The 13,056-nt window shown below is 39.4% G+C and overlaps 1 protein-coding gene across 4 annotated transcripts in view; it reads right to left on the bottom strand.

The window, feature by feature from the left end:
* The window catches only part of LOC122436715 (guanylate-binding protein 4-like), a 78,090-nt gene extending 65,097 nt beyond the window's left edge, over positions 1 to 12,993 (bottom strand). For all 4 annotated transcript variants that reach the window (XR_006268084.1, XR_006268085.1, XM_043460732.1 and 1 more), the window contains exons 1-3: positions 12,865 to 12,993; positions 6,332 to 6,527; positions 3,046 to 3,173 (exon numbers count right to left, since the gene is read on the bottom strand). Coding sequence is in view for 2 of the 4 variants with exons in the window: in XM_043460732.1 (XP_043316667.1) it covers positions 3,046 to 3,173; positions 6,332 to 6,500 (297 nt within the window). In the remaining 2 variants the exon portion in view is untranslated. The remainder of the gene's footprint in view (positions 1 to 3,045; positions 3,174 to 6,331; positions 6,528 to 12,864) is intronic.
* Between the last annotated feature and the right edge of the window lie 63 nt (positions 12,994 to 13,056).

The following is a 13,056-nucleotide window of genomic DNA, read 5'->3' as shown; positions in this document are numbered from 1 at the left end:
CCAGGATGCCTGGCTCTAGGTGAGTGACCACACCATTGTGGTTGTCTGAGTCATTAAGACCTTTTTTGTGTATTTCTTCTGTGTATTCTTGCCACTTCTTCTTAATCTCTTCTGCTTCTGTTATGTCCATACTGTTTCTGTCCTTTATTGTGCCCGCCATTGTATGAAATGTTTCCTGGTATGTCTAATTTTCTAGAAGAGATCTCTAGTCTTTCCCATTCTATTGCTTTCCTCTAGTTCTTTGTATTGTTCACTTAAGTGAAAGGCAAAGGAGAAAAAGAAATATATACTGATGTGAATGCAGAGTTCCAAAGAATAGCAAGGAAGGATAAGAAAGGTTTCTTTTCTTTTATTTGTTTTTTTTAATTGAAGGGTAATTGCTTTACAGAATTTTGTTGTTTCCTGTCAAACCTCAACATGAAGGAAAGGTTTCTTAAGTGACCAATGCAAAGAAATAGAGGAAAACAATAGAGTAGGAAAGACTAGAGATCTCTTCAAGAAAATTAGAGAAACCAAGGGAAAATTTTGTGCAAAGATGGGCACAATCCAACTTTACAAATATTAAAGGAACTTCTCTGGGCGGGAAACACAAGAGAAGAAAAGGATCTACAAAAATAAACCCAATACAATTAAGAAAATGGCAACAGAATTATATATATCAATAATTACTTTAAATGTAAGTGGATTAAATGCACCAACGAAAAGGCATAAACTGGCTGGGCTGATGAAAACATGTGCATGTATGCACTTCCACCTACCACATCACTCTACTTAACCCCCAAATTGTATGTGATAATTTTATATTGTTAGGTTAATCATGTTTTATTATGGCTTGCAATTGTAATTATCTTTTATTTTTTGTCTGGCTATTGATTGTGAAAACTGATACACATCTTTTATTATTGTGATTATGTAACTATTATTCCGTTAATACTATTGCATCATGCTACAGCTGCTAAGTCGCTTCAGTCATGTCCGACTCTGTGCGACCGCATAGACGGCAGCCCACCAGGCTCCCCCATCCCTGGGATTCTCCAGGCAAGAACACCGGAGTGGATTGCCATTTCCTTCTCCAGTGCATGAAGGTGAAAAAGGAAATTGAAGTTGCTCAGTCGTGTCCTACTTTTAGCCACCCCATGGACTACCAGACTCCTCCATCCATGGGATTTTCCTGGCGCAAGAGTACTGGAGTGGGGTGCCATTGCCTTCTCCATATTGTATCATGATTGGTCAACAAAAAAAAATAACAGAATTCTATATCAGTACAATTACCATTCAATAAAAAACCTGGAATCACTTCTTAAAATCCAGATGCATATCAGAATTATCTTGGAATTTTTTAAAAAATACAAATGCCCAGGTATTGCTTTTTTTCTCCAAAGCTCTAGATGTGTTTCTAATGAACAGTCATATTTAATAACAAATGGACTATATGATGATATTTTACTTTTCTCTATTTGTTTCACTTTTTCTATTTCATATTCAGTGCTCCCATTTGGTTTAGTTTATGCTTTCCAATTTCTCTGTCCCTCTCTCTCTCTCTCTTTTTTTTTTTTTTTTTGATGTTCTTTCTAAAGTCCTTATCAAGAATAGTAGAAAAGCTTTTGTATATATATATATATATATGTATATTATACATAATGTGTATTTTATATATATATATATATTTTAGAAAACATAAATTTTTGTCTGGCTAAAAATTATGACATTTTGATTCCATTTGTTTGACTTAGTATGAATAGAGTCCTAGATTTCTAATTTATATTTACTCAAAACTTTGATATCACTCCATGTACTTTGGCATCTAGTATTACTACTCGAAGTCTGTATGCTTAGTTGCCCGGTCATGTCCTACTCTTTGCTACCCCACGCCTGCCAGGCTCCTCTGTCCATGGAATTCTCCAGGCCAGAATACTGGAGTGGGTAGCCATTCCCTTCTCCAGGGTATTTTTTGGGTCCAGGAATTGAACCCAGGTCTGCTGCATTACAGGCAGATTCTTTACTGTCTGAGTCACCAGAAAAGTTTATTATCTTAGTTATTTGTTTAAAAAGAAGTTTTTTGAATGAGGCTTGAAACTTCTTATCCAATTCTGAGAATATAAAGAAATACTATGTTGTAGAAAAAAAAATCACATGTTAAAATGTGATATAGTATTATTAACTAAAGTTCAGATTTTGTTCAAATTTCACAAAACTTTATGCTTGTGTCCCTTGTTTTCATACCTTATTCGAGACTCCACATTGTATTTAACTGCATTGAGCAGCTTCAGCTACATGTAACAAATTCTGATAAATTCTCTTTTCATTTTTATTCTATTACAAATATTTTCTAGTTTTCCTTGTTATGGCCTTTTGGATATACCCATCATTTAAAAGTGGCCATTTAATTTCTAAACCCATGGAATTTTTAAATGTCTGATATTAATTTCTCATTTTGATATTAATTTCTCATTTAAATGCTTTCTACTCTGCAATCACCCTCTGTGTTTTTTTGTCTCCTAACTTTATTGAGGATTTCAGTGGCTAAGTCAAATATCTCTCTTGGTAAATGTCACAGTGTACTTATAAGTATGTGGGTTATTTTACCATATCTTTTGATATTGCTGTCTAACATAATTCCACAATGATAAGAGAACAGACTCTATGATTTTAATACCTTTATACCGTGACTCTTTCACACCTGATCTTACATCCCTGGATAAGTTAAAGTGTCTCCTAGTTTATAATCTATGGGAACTTGGATAGAATTTGTATTCTACTGTTGTGTGAAAATTGTATAAATCTTAGTTATGTTGAATTGGTTCATAGTGCTTTTCAGGTCTACTATATCCTTCTCCTTCTCTGTATATTCATTCCATTAATTTTTGAGAGTTTGATATTGAAACTCCAACTAAAATCTTATCTGCATAAAATTTATTATAATATATAATAGTACTATATGTAGCTTTCTTCTGTATTTTCCAGGTCTCCTGTAAATGTGTTATCATATTTTCACAATTTAGAAAAGAAAGAGGTAAAAAGAGTAAAGAAGATTCCCTGCCTTACCTTCTCCACATTGCCCAGGCCCTCAGTGTCCAGAAGGACCAGGGTGCAGCTCTCCTTGGAGGGGTGGGGCATACACCACATCCAGATGCCTTTGGTTTCAGACCTAACTGTGGAGCCCAGATGAAAACCTGCACAGAAAGAAGAATGCAGCGCACAAGAAGACCAGATAGTCCAGGCTGCCCATGGGTTACTTTGGGTAAAGTTGTTGAAATGTGAGTGCATGGCTGGGGGAAACGTGTTTTCATTTCAGCAAGGACTGTCAGTTCAAATGTTTACACATGTTCAGGACCTTCCCAAGAAATATTTCTTGTCCCATATTCACCTCATAATATTAATGGCTCATACTGTGTCACATTCCAGAATTAATGTAATCTCTATTAGCCTTTCTATTTTTATCGGTTCCATATCCTCCACTTTCTGATGGAGTCCCAACAGTGAGAGGTACCAGCAAGAGATCAGAAGTCAGGCACTGTCCCCTTGGCTTCCACCCTGGTGAGCCATGGTGTCCTGGTACCTCTGCTTCTGTGCCTTCGTCACATCTCCTTTCATTTAGCCCCATCCAGTTGTTCTGGTCTCTGTCACATTCTGGAATCCACTCATTGCCTCTTCACCCTATAGGACTTATAAAGGCTCCCTAGCCATTGTTTCTGCTGCTTCCTTTAGAAAAATGGAGTGGTTCCTTTTGCTCTGCTTGGGCCCTTGTAATTGTCACTCCATTTCCGGTTACCTGTTAAGTGGATCATCTGTGTCCTTCCAGGTTCTGAACTAATACATTAGCTTTTGTTAAATTGTCTTTTCCCTCCTCGTTTTCCCTGTATCTTCCTCGTTTTTGTTCAAAAAATGATGAAATCTTTGGTCATTGACTTGGGTGGGGATAAAATAGCAGGGGATTAGAAAAGACCTGTGAGAACTGTTTGCCCTTCTTTCTAAGGCTTAAACCAACAGAAAGTGATTATGCGAGGTAATGGGCTTCCCTGTTAGCTCAGATGGTAAAGAATCTGCCTGCAATGCAGGAGACCTGGGTTAGATCCCTGGGTTGGGAAGATCCCCTGGAGAAGGGAAAGACAACCCACTCCAGTATCCTTGTTTGGAGAATTCCATGGACAGAGGAACCTGACGGGCCACAGTCCATGAATCGCAGAGTCAGATAGGACTGAGCAACTAACACGCATATGTGTAAGAAAGCAAAATATGTCTTATCTATATCCAAGATTTTGACTGTCTGCCGGATGCCAATGTTCCCTTCATCTGAGAATAGAAACGGATATGATGAAATGCCCAGGGGTGCATGGCTTAGGCCATTCAATTGCCATGTTCTGTGTATTCTGCTCTAGCAGGTATAAAACTTGAGATGATCTGCACTCTTCTACATTGTGATGGCATTTGACTGCTTTCTGATTAATACAGAGCAGTCTGAACTCCCAGTTCCCCCAGGGAGAAAGGCAGGGTATAACTGAAGTTCATCACTGTCAGTTATGTGAGGTAAAGGAGAGACAAAGAATCATAACAAGGAGACAGTAGTGAGCTGCTTCTGCTAGCGAACTTTGACTGGGCACCAGTTTTACTTGTTTGTTTGTTTGTTTTTGTTCTTCCTGTCATTTAATTGGGATAGTAATGCCACAATTCAAGTTCTTTGCAATATAACCAAAAAAAGAAAAAAACATAACCAGGTGAAGGATTTCCTTAGTAATGGAAATCACCTCCTTATTACCTGATGTTATCTTGAATAGAATAAAAAGGAATATTTTGAAACACCTTGACTGTTGAAACATCTTGACTGATATCATTTCTTAGAGTTCTCAAATCTTTAATTACCAAAAAACATGACCTATTAATTATTCAGCCTGGCAAAGAAAAAGTGCTCTCCCCTGACTAGTTGTCAAGAATTCTTTAAAAGAAAGACAATATAAAATGTTTTATTTGAGGCCAATGGGAGACTGTAAACAAAAAGAAAGAGGAAGACAGGGAGAAGTCTATCTACAAGTACTACTTACTTGTAGTGAGGCAAATAATGTGCAACTGTACAGACATCAGACCAGCCAGAGCTAAAAAAAAATCTTACCAAATTTTTATGATGCTGTGGAGAATTCCATTTACTGCTAATATGCACATAAATTGCACATAAATCTTGAAAAACTGTTTGATATTATCTTGAAAGTCTGAAAACATGTGGACTCCATGACCCAGCAATGGCACTTCTGAGTATATCAAACAAGGGTAGCTAGTGCACATGTGCACCAGGATATAGATACAAGAATATTCACAACAGTGAACCCATAAAAGTTGGAGCTACAAATAATACCAGTGTTCATCATCAATGAGTGAATAAATAAAATTTCCTATTCTCTGTCAATAGCATACTTTACGATGGTGAATATACATGAATTATAGATATGTATGACAAACTGGATTTCCCTCATAAACTTCTTGTTGAGCTAAAGAAGCAAGAGCCCCATGATTGTCACAATGTAACTCCTTTTGTATTAAGTTTGAGCAATGCTTAACAAATGCAGAAACATAATATAAAGCCATTTTTAAAAAGGAAGAATGAAAGAATGCACCATGGAAGTAAAAACATTGGTGAGATCTAGGAAAGTTATGAGAGGGCATGATTTGGGCTTTTGGGTGTTGAAGTATTTCTTGATCTGTGCAGTGATTACACAGATGATCACTTTAGGTTTATCAACTTTATAGTGTGTGTGTGTATATATATATATATACATATACATATATACATGTCTTATGTACTGTTCTATATGTATTATAGTTCAGATAATAGAAAAGATTAAGTAGAGAAACAGGGGTATAATTTACCAAAGTTTGGAAATAGGAAATTAAATGAAGCAAAAAAAGATGGGTGGTAGCCTCATTGAGATATGGGAGTTTTAGGAATTCATCTGTCTGTATTTCTTTACATCTCTTTGAAAAAACAGAGTGTGTTGAACAACATTTGTGTGCTATTTGAAACAACCCTGTGGTTTAGGGCAAAAGTGATGAAGGAGAAAGGAAGGGAGTAATTTTTGAAGATGAACCCTTGAGAAGATGGCAATGGATGGGATTGGGACAAATAAGGTGGACATTTTGATGGGCCTGTGAACTCTCCATTACTGGATGAAAGAGGGAACATTGTGCAGAGACAGGTTTGGAGTTACAAAGTCAGTGGTGAGAATTAAAAGTTGTTTTCAGTGGGGGGAGTTAGGCTCTTCCTTAACAGGGCACTAGAGGAGGATGGTCAGCAGACTGTGTTATCACTGCTTCCCAGCAAATGTTCCTGAACAACACTCACCGTGGCTTTGTCCTGCCAGGCGGTTCATCAGGTAGGACTTTCCTGTCCGATACAGCCCTACAGTGGCCACCACCACCAGAGGCTGAGATATCTGGTCCAGAATCTTCAGTGCTTCGGGATTCACTGATAGTTGATTTTTCCGGTTTTCCACCAAACAGATGGGGTCCATTTTAGTAGATCCAGATGCCACAGGAACCTGTACCCCAGAGGAACAACTCAGTAGACTATAAGATCTGGAAGTCATTTCTCACAGTGCACATCGGCCTTCTGTTTGTGGAACTTGTATATCAATTCTCCATGCTTTGCATGTTTCTAAAAGGTAAGTATTTAGCCACCCTTTATCAAGGCCTGTACAGGTAAATTACGGAAATTATCTTATTGATCTTTAAATGAACTCTAAAACAACCTTGTCCACATGAGCCATACAGTGAACAGAATGAGAAAACAAAGTATTGGTGATGGAACCTTGAAAACACTAACATTTTGGGGATAAGTAGAGGCAGATGGGACATGAAGGAGATGAAGAGTGACCAGAGATGATTTCTGGAGTGTGGGAATGATTTGGTCACTCATTAATTGTATAAATATTCACTGAGAACCTACCATGTGCTGAACACTGTTCTAGGGGCTCAGTATCAAACTGAAGAAAATGGATACAAATCTCTGCCTCATGGTACTCTATTCCAGTGGAGGAAACAGATAACATAGAAAGTAAAACCAAAATACATATATGTAAGGCTTGTACATGCTCAGCCATGTCCAACTCTTTGCCGCCCCACAGACTGTAGCTTGCTAGGGTTCTCTGTCCTTGGAATTTTCCAGGCAAGAAGACTGGAGTGGATTGCCACTTACTACGCCAGGGGATCTTCCCAACCCAGGGATCAAACCCATGTCTCCTGCATTGGTAGGCAGATTCTTTAACACGAGCCACCTGGGAAGCCCTATATGTACATGAGAGGGTAATAAAGTATCACAAGGAAATGAGCAAGCAATGGCCTATGGAACACTGGGAGTTGAATTTATGTAGAGAGTATCCAGGGAAGACTTTGACAATAAAGGAAAGATGAAGGGGATCAGTGTCCTCATCCTTTGAGGAGAACAGACAGATGCAGGGAAGCAGTGGGAGCAGGAACGGGCTGGAAGAGGAAGGACTGTGAGAGAAAGAAATTGAGATAATGCAGCTTTCTCTCAAACAAACACAGCAGAATTTAAGGTACCTACACAAAGTTGTGCATGTAAGAATTAATTTATTAACAGGAATTATAGGACATTTCTTAAGCAGATAGAAAAGAGAAGCAAGCAACCAGGGTGTTGTCAGATCTGCCTAGATATGTCAGAGTCTCACATCTGGGCTAGCTTCTACTTTAAAGAACTTTATTACAATGGTAGGGTGTTTCATGATCGCAAGAGACAGACTGCAGTAGCAGTCAGAGAGCTTGGACTGTCCCTTTATTTTCTCAAAGACAATACTAAGCAACGTCCACATGTTGCCAAACTTTACAAACTGTGTGATGACTGGGAAGACTAATTTCTCTGTGCCTCAAGTTTCTCTTCTGTAAAGTGCTGACATGAAAAGTAAAGATCAATCTGTCATTAAGGTCGTTGTTGTTCAGTTGCTAAGTCGTGTCCAACTACAGTATGCGAGGCTTCCTTGTCCTTCACTATCACCTGGAATTTGTTCAAAAGCATGTCCATTGAGTCAGTGATGCTATCTAACCATTTCATCCTCTATCACTCCTTCTCCTCTCGCCCTCAGTCTTTCCCGGCATCAGGGTCTTTTCTAGTCAGCATTTTGCATCAGGTGGCTAAACTATTGGAACTTCAGCTTCAGCATCAGTCCTTCCAATGAATATTCAGGGTTGATTTCATTTAGGATTGACTGGTTTGAACTCCTTGCAATACAAGGGACTCTCAAGAGTCTTCTCCAGCACCACAATTTGAAAGCATAAATTTTTTGGCACTCAGTCTTTTTTATGGTCCAACTCTCACATTCATACATGACTACTCGAAAAACCATTACTTTGACTATATACACCTTCGTTGGCAAAGTGACTTCTCTGCTTTTTAATATGTTGTCTAGATTGTCATAGCTTTTCTTCCAAAGAGCAAGCATTTTTTTAATTTCATGACTGCAGTCACCAACTGCACTGATTTTAGAGCCCATGAAAATAAAATCTGTCACTGCTTCGACTGGATGCCATGATCTTAGTTTTCTGAATGTTGAGTTTTAAGTCAGCTTTTTCACTCTCCTCTTTCACTCTCATCAAGAGACTCTTTAGTTCCTCTTCAATTTCTGCCATTAGAGTGGTATCATCTGCATATCTGAGGCTGTTGATATTTCTCCTGGCAATCTTGATTCCAGCTTGTGATTCATCTATACCAGCATTTTGCATGATGTACTCTGCATATACATTATTAATAAATAAGCAGGGTGTCAATATAAAGCCTTGTCATCCTCCTTTCCCAATTTTGAACCAGTCCATCGTTCTATGTCCAGTTCTAACTGTTGCTTCTTGACTGCATGCAGGTTTCTCAGGAGGCATTTAAGGTGGTCTGATATTCATGTCTCCTGAAGAATTTTCCATGGTTTTTTATGATCCACACAGTCAAAGGCTTTAGCATAGTCAATGAAACAGAAGTAGATTTTTTTTTTTTTTTTTTTTTTTAGAATTCCCTTGCACTTTCTATGATCCAACAGATGTTGGCAATTTGATCCCTGGTTCCACTCCCTTTTCTAAATCCAGTTTGTACATCTGGAAGTTCTCATTTCATGTACAGCTGAAGTGTGCTTGAAGGATTTTGAGCATTACCTTGCTAGCATGTGAAATAAGAGCACTGGACAGTAGTTTGAACACTTTTTGGCATTGCCCTCCTTTTTGATTGGAATGAAAACTGAACTTTTCCAGTCCTGGGGCCACTGCTGGGTTTCCACATTTGCTGATACATTGAGTGCAGCACTTTAATAGCACCATCCTTTAGGATTTGAAATAGTTCAGCTGGAATTCCATCTCCTCCACTAGCTTTGTTCGTAGTAATGCTTACTAAGGCCCACTTGACTTCACACTCCAGGATATCTGACTCTAGGTGAGTGATCACTCCATCATGGTTATCTAGGACATTAAGTTTTTTTGTGTGTAGGTCTTCTGTGTATTCTTGCCACCTCTTCTTAATCTCTTCTGTCCTTACTGTTTCTATCCTTAATTGTGCCCATCTTTGCATGAAATGGTTCTCTCAATACCTCCAATATTCTTGAAGAGGTCTCTAGTCTTTACCATTCTATTGTTTTCTTCTATTTCTTTGCATTGTTCACTTAAGAAGGCCTTATTATTTCTCCTTGTTATTCTCTGAAACTCTGCATTCAGTTGGGTTTATCTTTTCCTTTCTCCCTTGCCTTTCATGTCTTTTCTTTTCTCAGCTAATTGTAAGGCCTCCTCAGACAACCATTTTGCAATCTTGCATTTCTTTTTTTGAGGGGGGGAGGGATTGTTTTTGTCATTGCCTCCTGTACAATGTTACAATCTCTGTCCATAGTTCTTCAGGTATTCTATCAGTCTAATCCTTTGAATCTATTTATCACCTCCAGTGTATAATCAAGGGCTTCCCTCATAGCACAGTCAGTAAAGAATCTGCCTGCAATGCAGGAGATCTGCGTTCAATTTCTGGGTTGGGAAGATCCCCTGGAGAAGGAATTGGCAACCCACTCTAGTATTCTTGCCTGGAGAATAATCCCATGCACAGAGGAGCCTGGCAGGCTACAGTCCATAGAGTCACAAACCAAACCAGTGTATAATCATAAGGGATTTTATTTAGGTCATACCTAATGGACTAGCAGTTTTCACTACTTTCTTCAGTTTAAGCCTTATTTTTTTCAATAAAGAGGTCACAGTCTGAGCCACAGTCAGCTCTAGGTCTTGTTTTTGCTGACTGTATAGAACTCCTCCAATCTGGGCTGCAAAGAATATAATCAGTCTGATTTCGGTGTTGGCTATCTGGTGATGTCCCTTCACCGTGACAAGGCTGTGATCCATGTAAGGTATTGGGGTCATTAGGAGGATTACATATCTCATAATACTTACAATACTTTTAAAGTTATACAAGCACATAGTCAACCCTATATAATTTCACAATTGTGTGTCCCTGAAGACTGGGAGGGTAATTTCTGAATGAAAGTGGAGAGTTGGCTTTGGCCTGAAAAAGTGACACTTCCTTCCCTGGTTGCAGCAGTGGGAACACCCAGCCCAAGAGGAAGACGAGCAGGCTGGAGGCCCAAGCAGTGACAGCTGAGAGCGAGACCAGCAATGGGGGAAGAGTCAGGCTGGAGGAGCTGGAAGCTGCCCCGAGATGTCCAAGCACAGGTTCTGGGGTTGGGCTGCCAGGGTTCAAACCTGAGGGTTCAAGTCACTTATTGTCTGTTGAAACCTTGAAAAAGGAACTTACGTGCAAAGCCTCCGTTTTCTTACCAGTGTTATAGGAGAAACAGTAATTCCTGCCTGATTCATTACTATACAGATGATAAGATATAAATTCTCAGAAAGTTTTTAAAACTTTTCCTGCATTAATGTATGGTTCCAACAGTAAATAAGTTGGACAATATGCTATAACATGTTGGTGCATTCTGTAAGTTGCAATTTGCCAAGAAATATAACTTATCTAAAATCTTTCAGTCAGGAAAAAGCATGAATTTGCTCAAAGGAATTCCTCTCTAAAATTTCTCTTTCTCTCTCTCTGTCTCTGGCTCTTTTTTGTCTATAGTGGATTGGGAGCAGAGATAGAGCCGTAAAATGACCTTTTACTGCTCTGTTAGGTGAAAATTAATAAAAGGAAACTTCACTCAAATGGAATCAGCAGGCCAGAAAGAAGAGCTCTCACACAGTACCACTGGAGATGGTTATGAGAAGAATTGTCAATCATAAAACCCAAGGAAAAAATCTTCAACAGGAGAGTCTCCAATGAGAGCCCCCAACAGGAAAAGGCATACCTCATATCTCCTAGAAGAACCCAGGAGTACCCCAGCAACCCAGCCAAGGAAAAAGTGTCATTATCTTGAATGCCTACTCTTCTCAAATGGACTTTCTTTTAAAACAATCCTTCCAAACTTACTACTTTTCTCTATAAAATAAGAGAGAGAAACTTCCTCTTTTTCTTGGTTATATTCACCCCATGTCTTTTGCTATAGCTTGCTTGTCCCAAATGACAATTCCCATGCTGTTCCTGAGTAAATCCTTTTTTACTTGAAAAATGACTATTTTTAAGGTGAACAATTTTAAGCAACAGGAATTGTAGCATTCACTTCTGAGTCAGAATATTGATAAAGCTTTGGTAGGAGTCCATAAATTTACCGTGTATTTTTTTAAATTAAAAATATTCTGAGATTTCCAAACCAAGAAACTTGAAAACTAAGTAACTAGAATGAAATAGTGTTACCAGACGGCAGAAGATGATGAACAGTTTCCAATGGTTACTATTCAGTAGAGTTATCTGAAGTGGTAGTTAAGAGTACCCCACACTGTATTTTCAGCAAGCATCAGAAGTTAGAAGAGGCAGTATTTGTATGGGCCAGGTATTTAAAAAAAAAAATGCATGGTAAATAAACATGAATAGGCTTACAATTAGTATTTTTTTTAATTAAGAATGAGATTGAATTATTTCAAATAATACAGTTTTGTATTATCAGAATATTGAATGTTAAGGAAAAAAAATAATCCACTGTCAGTCTGTTAGGATTTAAATTGTCTGTGGACTACCACCAGTGCCCAGCGGGGTGCAGTCATGATGGAGGGGGCTGGAGGAAGAGACTGCACCCAGGGCTTCTGCGAGGGGGCTGGGAGTTTGGGCCCTCAGTCCTAAAAAGCACTTCAGCCCCTTTTTCTCAGAAGATGAAGCATACTCTCCTCCTTGTCTCATGCCGGACATTTTGCTCCAGCCCTGCTTAGGGGGTTCCCTTGGACAACAAGGAGATCAAACCAGTCAATCCTAAAGGAATTCAATTCTGAATATTCAAGGACTGTTGCTGAAGCTAAAGCTCCAATATTTTGGCTACCTGATGTGAAGAGCCAACATTTTGGAAAAGACCCTGATGCTGGGAAAGATTGAGGGCAGAAGCAGAAGGGGTGACAGAGGATGAAATGGTTGGATGGCATCATGGACTCAATGGACATGAGTTTGAGCAAACTCCAGGATGTAGTGGAGGCTGGGGTGCTGCTGCCCATGGGGTCGCAAAGAGACGGACACCATCTTAGCAGCTGAACAAGAGCAACTGCTACATGCTCCAGGTGGAGCAGAGCGTCAGGGTGACATGCCTCAAAGCCAACCAACTCTGAGCTGCTTGAGCTACGCTCTGACCCCACGGCGCCATCCTCGCCTCCCCTCCCCCAGGATAGGGCCTGCACTAGGGGATTTTATTGTTGGGGAAGGCAGAGCCTGGTGGGCTGCCGTCTATGGTGTCTCACAGAGTCAGACACGACTGAAGTGACTTAGCAGCAGCAGCAGCAACAGAACAGTGCTTGGAAGGTCAAGCTTAGGAGCAAACTTACTTGGAGCAGACGCTGCAGCCGGGAGTCAAGTCAGCTGCTCTGGATCACCCCTAGGGCTCCTCTTGCCTCTGGCTCCTCTGGAAACTGCTCTTAGATTCAGAAGCTGAAAAGCCAGTTGCTTGTTTAAAAAAAAAAGTCATCTGATATGGGTGGGGTTTATGAGAATCGAAAATGAAAGGACAGAAGGACTAA

The sequence above is a fragment of the Cervus canadensis genome, chromosome 2 (assembly GCF_019320065.1).
Source record: "Cervus canadensis isolate Bull #8, Minnesota chromosome 2, ASM1932006v1, whole genome shotgun sequence".
Lineage (NCBI taxonomy): Eukaryota > Metazoa > Chordata > Mammalia > Artiodactyla > Cervidae > Cervus > Cervus canadensis.
The sequence above is the reverse complement of the archived record's forward strand: the minus strand, read 5'-3'. Positions and strand labels throughout refer to the sequence as shown.